A 10283-nucleotide genomic window follows, 5' to 3' on the forward strand; every position below is an offset into this window, starting at 1 on the left:
CGGAAACAAACAGGCGTTTCCGGAAGTGGAGTCGCGCGCGCCCCCGGAAACGGGCTGGAGCTGCGCATCTGAAGCCTGTGGACACGGAGGTCTTGCGTGCCCGCTCCCCGCGCCTATTCCCGACCTAACCATCTCCCTGCCGCCTTACTCGGCTCTCTCAGTGCAGTCTCGAACCCTGGGCCAGGCGTCCGGGGGCTCCGCACGACCCCCCCCTCCCCCAGCGGCCGGGGCTGCTGCTGGTGGGTTGCCCGGCCAACAGCCCCTTCCCAGAGCGGGTACAGCGAGTCCAGCTGGCGGCAGCTCCTCTTGGACTGGAGCGGGGGGGGGGGAGGTCTCCGCCCCGTAGTCATATTTTCCCGGGAGCGGGTTACCGGGGTCTCGACGCCCGGCAGAGTCCTGAGCGCGCACGGAGGAGCCGCCCCCCCACCCCCCCGCCGCACGTGCGCGCTCTGCGGTTCCTGGTTGCCCTTGGCAACGGTCACTTCCGGGACGCGTCCCGTTTCCCCCGGCCTCCCTCCCCGCACCTAGGGCCCGGGCGCTTGGGGTTCCGGCCTCTAAGCCCGGGCGCTGGTTGGCAGGTCACCGTTGGCTGGCGGCCGTCTCGGCGGGCTTCCTCCCCGCATCCCCCCAACCTGCCCGGCCGTCACCATGGTGCTGCTGCACGTGAAGCGGGGCGACGAGAGCCAGTTCCTGCTGCAGGCGCCCGGGAGCAGCGAGCTGGAGGAGCTGACGGTGCAAGTGACCCGGGTCTACAATGGCAGGCTCAAGGTGCAACGCGTCTGCTCAGGTGTGACGGGGCCGTCCAGGCGAAAGGTCTCCCCCACCCCCCCCCCCGACCCCCGCCCCAGGGTGGGAGATGGAGAAGGTGCGGGTGGGTGGCAGGCTCCGGGGAAATCCCCGCATCTGGGGAGGCCAGGTGTCCAGCAGCAGCAGCAGCAGCACCCCTCCCCCAAGCTTCTGGGAGCAAGCCTGATCCCCCAAAGACGGGGTGCAGAGGGAGGGGGCCCAAGGGCTGGGCGGATGGGCACATGCCCTGCAACCCACAGATGCCAGAAGAGGCCTTTTGCGGTGGTTTAAAGAATTTTGGGTATTAAGGGGTAACACCAGTGTGCAGAGCCTGCAGTAACCCCTGAGCAGTAGTGGGGGGGGGGAGGGGAGGAGGGGGGCGGGGAGCGGGCCGCAAACAAATGAACAACGAAGTGTTGAATTTCAGCTGCCCCAGGACTGACCTGACTGCAGGCCCTGGGTTGGATTTTCAGACACTGTATGATTCCCTTCCCGCCCCCCTTCTCCCCCTCCCCCCACGCTGGGAATAAAGCCCCTGGCACCCCCCCCCCCCCTTTTCCCAGCACTCTTTGGCCCAATGTGTCAACTACAAAAAGGTCAAGTTCTTTTTTAAAATTTTAATTTTGAGTCACACCGGAGTGGGCTTACTCCTGACTCTGCGCTCAGGAATTACTCCTGGGGGTGCTCAGGGGACTGTATGGGGTGCTGGAGATGGAACCCCCAGGGCAGCTGCAGGTCAGACAGCCGCCTTTCCTGCTGCACTGTGGCTCTGGCGCCATCACATTGATTTTTTGCAACTTGCAGAGAGTGAGAGGTTTCTGGTGTAGATTTGTAGCTGTGGGTGCCCTGGGGAACCTGGGGTCCTTTTCCCTCTTGCAGGAAACAGCCTGCTTCTTGGGTGACAGTGTTGCCCCATGTGACACCCCACCCCCAGCCCCACCATTGAGTAGTTTCCCGTAGTCCCATGGGTTTACGAGCAGTGCTGGGATGGCAACAGAACCACCAGGCTGCTCGGTCCTGGCTTCCCCTGGATAAGTGGCACTGTTAGGCCAAGCCTATGACTTTGGTATCTTGGAGAAGTCCTGGGGGGTGGGGGGTGGGGATGTGTGTGTGTGGATGTGTTGGGGTAGGGGTAAGATCCTGGTTTCTCCTTCCATCTGACATCCTTAAAGTTTGTCATCAGATATATCAGACAGCTGTGAAATACTGTTTTGTTTTGACATGGGGGTCCACTGAGTGGGGGAAGTGGGGTGTGAGGGGAAGGGGTCAGGTCAGGGCCTCAGTTTACCTTTTCTAGTCCTAACCCCCCTATTTTATAAAAGAAAAGCACTGGGGCGGGGCGCTGAGCGATTTAGTACAGCAGGTCAGGCATCATGATAGGGGCTTCTTGATCCTGGGGACCACATATGGTCTCAGAGCCAGGAGTAAGCCCTGCACACCATGTGTGGCAAAATAAATACAAATAAATAAACAAGCTTTGGAGAGTCAGAAACGTTGGATTCCCTGGTGCCTGATATATCCCCTGAGCCCCGCCAGGAGTGCAGAGCTAGGGGTAAGCCCCAAGCATCACCAGAGTGTGGCCGAAACAATGAAAGCGTTTGGAGAGAGGGAAAAAAATGCCTTTTCATTAGTTTTCCCTCTTTCTCTTGAATATGGGATTAATTCCCTTTTTATAGATAATCAAAAACAGGGCCAGGAAGAGAGTTCCGCCTGCTATGATTGCAGAGGCCTGGGTTTGACCCCCTAGAGCTCCGGGAAGAGCCCTGAGCGGGGGGTTTACACCACACACATTCTCATGCGCACGCATGCACATGCATACACATGTACGCACGTGCACGTGCACACATACAAGCATACTGCCAGCTTGACCCCTGAACCCAAAACACACAGAACGCACAGTGTGGTTGTGGTGACCTGGTGTGGGCTTTTACCGCCTCGGCATGTGGTCATCGGATCCTTGTTTCATGTCCGTGTGTCCCTTCCCCCACCCACCGCCACCCCCGGCTGGGGGCCTTGAAGATAAAGCTGAGTGTCGGCCCAGGAAGGACGGACCTGTGTAGTTACTGTTGCTGTGGGCAGCTGTGGTTCACGCTGGCCCCGGCCACCCTTGGAAGACAGGAAAGAGCATGTTCCCCATCAGCCCTGCCCCTTGCTCAGTGTGGTGTGGGGACAGACTCGGAATAGCTCCCCATGGTTCTGTCACATCACAGGCATGGGGCTCGATGGCACAGCGTGGCTCAGAAACTGCTTCCACAGGCGAGGAGGGAGGGAAGGTGGTTCTGCAAGGTGGAAAATTGTGGGTGGATTTGGGAGAGGCTGTGTACAGAATCGGAAAAGGGAAACAAAAACACAGTGCAAGCGACATGGAGAACCAAAGCCCTTTCCTATACTCACCCCTTACTTTGAGGGGTGACTCCAAACAGATGGATCTCAGTCCCTTTGAAAGCAGGGGATGAGCCTGAGGAAGCACCAAATGTTGGCTCTGAGCCTACAAGATGCTGAGGGAGGGAGGCTGACGTCCAGCTTCTGGACAGCCCTGCAGGCCATGGATGCTGACTTCCAGCAGTCTGGGCAGGAGCGGGGTGTGGGGGCTTCCCCAGCAGTGCTCAGGGGCTAGGGGTCCTGCTGTCCACGCTCAGCCGGGCAGGCCAAGGTTCAGCGCAAGGACCTGAGGATGGAGTGTTGGTGCCTTTGTTAGTTTGTTTTGGGGCTACACTGGCGATGCTTAAGGGTTCCTCCTGCCTCTGCACCCAGGAATGACATCTGGCCGTGCTTGGGGCACCAGATGGGATGATGCCAGGGGTTGAACCCATGCTAGCTGCTTGCAAAGCTGTACCACTGTGCTATTGCTTTGGCCCACAATGCTGCAGCTTGAGGCTACCTGAGACCACCCCTGGCCATGCTGGGGTCCCCATGTGGTGCCAGGTATCATCCCCAGGCCAGGCACAAGCCTGGCACACTCCATGGCCCCGTCCTGTCTCGTGGCCTCCGTCGGGCCGGTGTTAAGCAGTGACTAAGCCTGGGACAGAGGGGCAGGGTGCAGGCCCCTGGGTGTCCCCCAGAATACTGCTTAGGGCTCCCCCTTAGCCCTACGTGGGGCCGGTGGTGGCAGAGGGTCAGAAATTTTGTCCTACATGCAACTGACCCAAGTTGGATTCCTTGGTACCTGATATATCCCCTGAGCCCCGCCAGGGGTGACCCCTGAGTGCAGAGCCAGGAGTAAGCCCCAAGCATCACCGGGTGTGGCCAAAACAAAGCATTTGGAGGGGGGGGGGGGGGAAGAAATGCTTTTTTTTAATTAGTTTTCCCTCTTTTTCTTGAATATGGGATTGATTCCCTTTTCATAGATAATCAAAAATGGGACCGGGAAGGGAGTTCGGTCTCAGGTGTCAGGGCCGCTGTGTTTCCCTCTCTTGTGTTCTAGAAGTGGAAGAGCTGGCGGACCATGGCGTGTTTCTCCCGCCCAACATGCAGGGGCTGACTGACGAGCAGGTGCAGGAGCTGAAGCTCCGGGACGAGTGGGGTGAGAAGTGCGTGCCCAGCGGCGGCGCCGTGTTCCAGAAGGACGACATCGGGCGCAGGAACGGGCAAGGTGAGGCCTTACACATCTCGGCGTCTCCACGATGTCCGGGTGCCGCTGGGGGCACTTTGGCTTCATGCTCTCAGGTAGGGGCCTCCAGCCGCTAGTGCAGGCGAACTGCTCAGACTGACTGCCGTCATGGGTCATTGGTCGGGGGTGGGGGATGGGGGGAGATTGGCAATTTCATCTGGCTGGACCCAGTCGGGTTTTAGGGGGGATTTTTTGAGCTTGATTTTAAACCACACTCAGTGGTGGTCTGGGCCTACTCCTGGCACTGCGCTTGGGGGTGTCACTCCTGGTGGGTCTCCGAGGACCAGATGAGGTGCCGGGGTTTGAACCCGGGTCAACCGTGTGCAAGGCAAGCACCTTACCCGCTGTGCTGTCTCTCTCCATCGCCAGTCTCTCTCCGGCCGTTTGGGGTATTGGCAGTTGCATATATCTCAGAGGTTGTGTTTTGTCGTGGGGTGCAGTTGGAGGGTCCAGGGAAAGGAAGGAAGTGAATGTCACATAGGGGCTCTGCCTGCATTAGGGACAAGACCTTCATGTGTTAGAGGACATGGAAAGTCTCGGCTGGGGGGCTGGAGCAATAGCACAGCGGATAGGGCGTTTGCCATGCACGCGGCAGATCTGGGTTTGATTCCCAGCATCCCCTATGGTCCCCCAAGCACCACCAGGAGTAATAGCTGAATGCAGAGCCAGGAATAACCCCTGAGCATCGGCCAGGTGTGACCCAAAAAGAAAAAAAAAAAAAAGTAAATCTCGGCTGAAAGGAAGTCACATGATGCCCCATTCTGTCCACCCACCCCCCCCCTCCCCATGGAGAGAGGTTCATGACGGACCATCCTCAGACATTCGGCGAATGTTAGATCTGCCCTTGCCCCCAGACACTTTTGGGGGCGATGGGGGAATACTGCGACACCTTCTAGGTGTGGAGTAAATATTCCTTAAATCTCAGAGGTGCTGGGAACTGCTAGTCTTAAGTTCCTTTGGAGTTGGACACTGGGAAATGCTCGTTTCACCTCAGACTGATTCATTCAACACTCAGTCTTCCCTTGGGAAAGGGCCTTGGTCCTTGGAAAGGAATTGCAGCCATCAAAGAGGGCTGTGGGGCCGGAGCGATAGCACAGTGGATAAGGCGCTTGCCTTGCCTGCGGCCGACCCGGGTTCCATCCCCAGCATCCCATATCATCCCCTCAGCCCCTCCAGGAGTGCCCCTGAGTACAGAGCCAGGAGTCAGCCCTGAGCATCATGGGTCTGTCCCCAAAACCATACAAGGAACAGCAGGAGTGACCCGCCATGCCCAGGGGTTTTGCTTGCAGACTTGTGTGTCTGCCTTGGTTCCCTGTCGGGGGTGGGCATGCCACACGCCACAGGCCTGGCGTCTGCTCCCGTTCCTCGGTCCACGCGGCCTCCTCAGAGACGGAACCTGCGGAGCCCGAACCTTTATCCTGTGCACACGTCCCCGCAGGCTGAAGGCCGTGTCACACGGGCCCACCCCGCAGAGGGTCTGCACCCCTATCTCACCCCGGGCGGCTGGCTTGTTGGGTTCCAGACGTGGTTCTCTCTGCCCTCACCTTTTTCTTTCCCTAGCCCCAAATGAGAAAATGAAGCAAGTTCTAAAGAAGACAGTGGAAGAGGCCAAAGCCATCATATCCAAGGTCTGCGGGGGCTCCCACCCCTCTCTCTACCCGCCATATCCAGGGTCCTCTGGGGGCTCCCACCTCTCCCTCCACCCGCCATATCCAGGGTCCGCGGGGGGCTCCCACCTCCCTCCACTGAAGCCCCCCTGAGGGGGCCTCCCACCTGCTTTCAGAGAGAATCACCAGCACCCCTCAAAAGCCTCCCTCCTCTGAGTGAACAAACAGATGCCCCCAACCCCCGTGGCACCCCCAGATGGTCCCAGCGTCCCTCAGACCCACTTGCTTCCCACTCTGGGGTCCGGCCTTTCAGCCCCACCCCCAGCTCCTGCCGTGCCTCATAACGGGCATGTCATGCGGAACCGGGCGCTGGCGGCGGGTGTCCATGTGTGACGGCAGAATGGGGGCAGCGGGCGAGGGGGACCACAGTTTCTCTCAGCCTGTGTGATCACCCTGAAACACTTGTCCCCACACACACGCAGCCGTGCCCCCTTGTGTCTGTCACTGCGGCCCCTCCCTCCCTCCCCCCGACTGCATGTGGACACCTGCTCCCCCCCCCCCATCTCTTGCCCATGTGTCCGGGCTCCCCCATCCTGCGGCATTCCTCAGCCTGGAGCCACAGCTGCGCCTGCTCAGCTCAGACCCCCAAAACCTCAAGGCTGGCCCTGTCCAAGGGGATGCCTTCTCTTCATCGCCGGGGGATCCGGCCCCAGCTCTGCCCAGGATGAAATGGGTCTGGCCGTCTTGGCTGAGGTTTCTGGGGACCTGTGGCTCCCCAGAGTTGTGGGGCTCCCCATGGCCAGGCCTGACTTCCCCGAGCCCCTGGGCCCTCTCCTTTGGGGTTGCCCCCAGGTAGCCCCAGGGCTGGTTAGCATAGTGGTCAGCGCAGGGGCCTGGGGTCGGGGGTGAATGGAGGAGAGAAGGAGACGGGGCCTCACCCTGAGCCAGAGGGCAGTCGGGGCCGCAGGGTCCCACCCCTCCTGAGGCTGCACACTGGCTAGCAGGACCCCTGCCCTTGGCCTGTGACATGGCTTTTTGGGACCAATGACTCCGGGGCGTTCTGTTATGGGGGCCCTGTCTGGAAGCTTGCACTATGCTCCTCTGGCTGACTCCCCGCTTTGCCCGGGAAGACCTCGTCTTTGCGTGGACCCCCCAGGAAGTGCAGAGGTGGGCCCGGGCCCCGGGTTGGGGGGCTGACGGCGCAGCTGACCCCACCGGCCCCTACAGAAACAGGTGGAGGCCGGCGTGTGCGTGACAGCGGAGATGGTGAAGGACGCCCTGGACCAGCTCCGAGGGGCCGTCATGATCGTCTACCCCATGGGGCTGCCACCCTACGACCCCATCCGCCTGGAATTCGAGAACAAGGAAGACCTGTCGGGCACCCAGGTATCGCACCCTGGAAGGAGGAGCCGCGTGCATGCACACACACACACACAACACACCACAACACACCACACACATACCTGGACATCGCCCTTTTCAGCCTCCCCTGGCCATGCTGGCCACCTTCCCACCTGGCACCCGAGTGCTCAGCCCCCAGTTCTCCGGGCAGCAGGCCCCGAGGGGTGTCTCCTTACAGTCCTGCCCATCCGGGTTCCCTCCCGGACTTGAGTCCCTGTTCTCATGGCCACTCTGGGCAGGGACTCGAGACCCCCAGCAGGGTTCTGCCGCCTCCTACCCTGCGCCCCCCGACAACAATATGGGGCTAGTGTCTCCGCATGCTGCAAATGTGCCGTTCGGGCAGATCATGGGGTGGGTTGCAGCTCTGTGTGCATACCTGGGGGGTCCCATCACCTGAACGGGGGCTGTCCTCACTGCAGGCCTCACTCAGTGTCATCGCGGAGGCCGAGGCCCAGCTCTGGTGGGCAGCCAAGGAGCTGCGGAGATCCAAGAAGCTCTCAGACTACGTGGGCAGGAACGAGAAGACCAAGATCATCGTCAAGATCCAGCAGGTGTGTCTGGGGACGCTGGCCCATCCGCCCAGGGGCCAGCCTGGGGGACCTGCCACATTCAGTTCAGCTTTTGAAGTGTGGCCAGGAGGGGACCGGGGCCATGGCACAGCGGGGAGGGCACTTGCCTTGCAAGCAGCAGGCCTGGGTTTGATCCCCGGCACCCCACATGGCCCCCTGAGCACCACCCAAGAGTGATTCCTGAGTATCACTGGGTGTGGCTCAAAAAGCACTGTAGCACTGTCCTCCCATTTTTCATCAATTTTCTCGAGCAGGCACCAGTAACGTCTCCATTGTGAGACTTGTTGTTACTGTGTTTGGCATATCGAATATGCCACGGGGAGCTGGCCAGGTGCTGCCGTGCGGGCAGAATACTCTCGGTAGCTTGCCAGTCTCTCCGAGAGGGATGGAGGAATCGAACCCTGGTCGGCCACGTGCAAGGCAAACACCCTCCCCGCTGTGCAATCACTCCAGCCCGTGGCCCAAAAAATCTGTCACTGTCACTATCACTGTCCTCCCATTGTTCATTGATTTGCTCGAGCGGGCCCAGTAACATTGTGACACTTGTTACTGTGTTTGGCATATCGAATACGTCACGGGTAGCTTGCCAGGCTTCACCGTGTGGACGAGATACTCTCGGTAGCTTGCTGGGCCCTCCCAGAAGGGCAGAGGAATCAAAGGCGGAGGAATCGAACTTGGGTTGGCTGGGTCTGCCGGGTCAGCTGCGTGCAAGGCAAACGCCCTACCCACTATGCTATCTCTTCAGCCCAGCCCCCAGCCCCCCCAAAAATTATATATATATATATATATATATATATACAGACACACACATACATTTTTTTTTTGCCGGCCAGAGAAATTGTATAGTGGGGAGGGCATTTGCCTTACACGTGGCTTACCCGGGTTCAGTCCCCGACATCCCATATGGTCCCCTGAGTTCTCCAGGAGTCACCTCTGAGTGCTGAGCCACCAGTAGTGGCCCCTGGGTACCGTGGGTGTGGCCCTACAACCAGTAAATAAAATTTGGCTGAGGCGCCAGGCAGATAGTACAGGGATTTAAGGCACTTGCCTTGCATGAGGCTGACCCAAGTTGAATTCCCCCCTATGGCTCCCCGAGCACTGCTGGGTTCACTCCTGGGCACTGAGCCAGGAAGCGTCCCTGAGTGCCTTGGGGTGTGGTCCCCAAGTAAAACAGAACAAATAAACAGTAGCAAAGAGGCCAGGAGACAGCTCCTGGGGGCCACTGTGGGCAGCCTGGATTCCAGCTCCAGCACGACCAGGAGCGACCCTGGGCTCTGCTGAGTGTGGCCCCAGGACAAGAGAGAAAACAAGGAGGGGGGAAGGCCCCGCCTCACGTGTTCCCCGCCACAGAATGACCCCGTTTGAATCCAGATGAGGCTCGGGGTGGGTGGGAGTGATTGCTGCAAGGCCCAGGGCCCTGCTCGAGGCTTTTGGGTGCCCAGACCTAGGCTGGGGAGTAGATGGGACACCTGGGCAGTCGCGGGGGTGTTTGCCTGAGTTCATTCCTGCGGCCCTGCTGTTTTGATGGTGGGGGGAGGGGATCCAGGGCTCCCATGTGCCCACTGGGGGTCCCCGTGCGTCTCCTCTGGGGGCCAGGCTGGGGACCCCTTCCTTGCCCACCCTCATGCCCCCATCCCTGCAGCGGGGCCAGGGCGCCCCGGCCCGGGAGCCCATCATCAGCAACGAGGAGCAGAAGCAGCTGATGCTCTACTACCACCGGAGACAGGAGGAGCTCAAGGTGGGCATCCGCCTGGGGGCGGGGGAAGCGGGGTGGGAGAGGGGAGGGGACCAAGCCAGCTTGGTCTCTCCCCAGAAACTGGAGGAAAATGAGGACGACGACGCCTGCCTCAACTCCCCGTGGGCAGACAACACGGCGCTCAAGAGGCACTTCCAGGGCGTGGCAGACATCAAGTGGAGGCCCCGATGATCACCACCCCCAGAGTGACCACAGTGCAGTGACCACCCCTCCCGGCAGCAGAGGTGGTTGGAGTCCGATGTCTATGGAGTAGGGTTTTTGGAGTTTGGATTTTTGAAAATCAAATTTGCTAGAACTTCATACATTATTTTTTTTAGAAACAGAAAAAACTATATGGAGCTAAAGCTTAATAAATAGATCCTCAAAAGAATTTGGCAGCGTTATTTGGATTCCAGGACATGAGGTTTGTTAAAATACTCAGATGAGGGTGCTGGGTGTTGTGTGTGTGTGTGTGTGTGTGTGTGTGTGTATGTGTGTGTTGGTGGAAGGGAAGAGAAAGCACCTCCTGAGCTTCACCAGAGCTGCTGAGACATGGCCATGGGTGGCCACAAGAG

The 10283-nt window shown here is 59.4% G+C and overlaps 1 protein-coding gene across 1 annotated transcript; it reads left to right on the forward strand.

Annotated features, from left to right (window-relative positions):
* The first annotated feature begins 564 nt into the window (after positions 1 to 564).
* CFAP298 (cilia and flagella associated protein 298) lies at positions 565 to 10055 on the forward strand. Its single transcript, XM_056109360.1, has 7 exons — positions 565 to 787; positions 4211 to 4378; positions 5957 to 6024; positions 7231 to 7389; positions 7824 to 7955; positions 9616 to 9711; positions 9787 to 10055. The coding sequence occupies exons 1-7, from the start codon at positions 649 to 651 to the stop codon at positions 9898 to 9900; spliced, it is 876 nt and encodes a 291-aa protein (XP_055965335.1). The 5' UTR covers positions 565 to 648; the 3' UTR covers positions 9901 to 10055.
* The last annotated feature ends 228 nt before the right edge of the window (positions 10056 to 10283 follow it).

The sequence above is a fragment of the Sorex fumeus genome, unplaced genomic scaffold (assembly GCF_029834395.1).
Source record: "Sorex fumeus unplaced genomic scaffold, SorFum_2.1 ptg000265l, whole genome shotgun sequence".
NCBI classification, from domain to species: Eukaryota; Metazoa; Chordata; class Mammalia; order Eulipotyphla; family Soricidae; genus Sorex; species Sorex fumeus.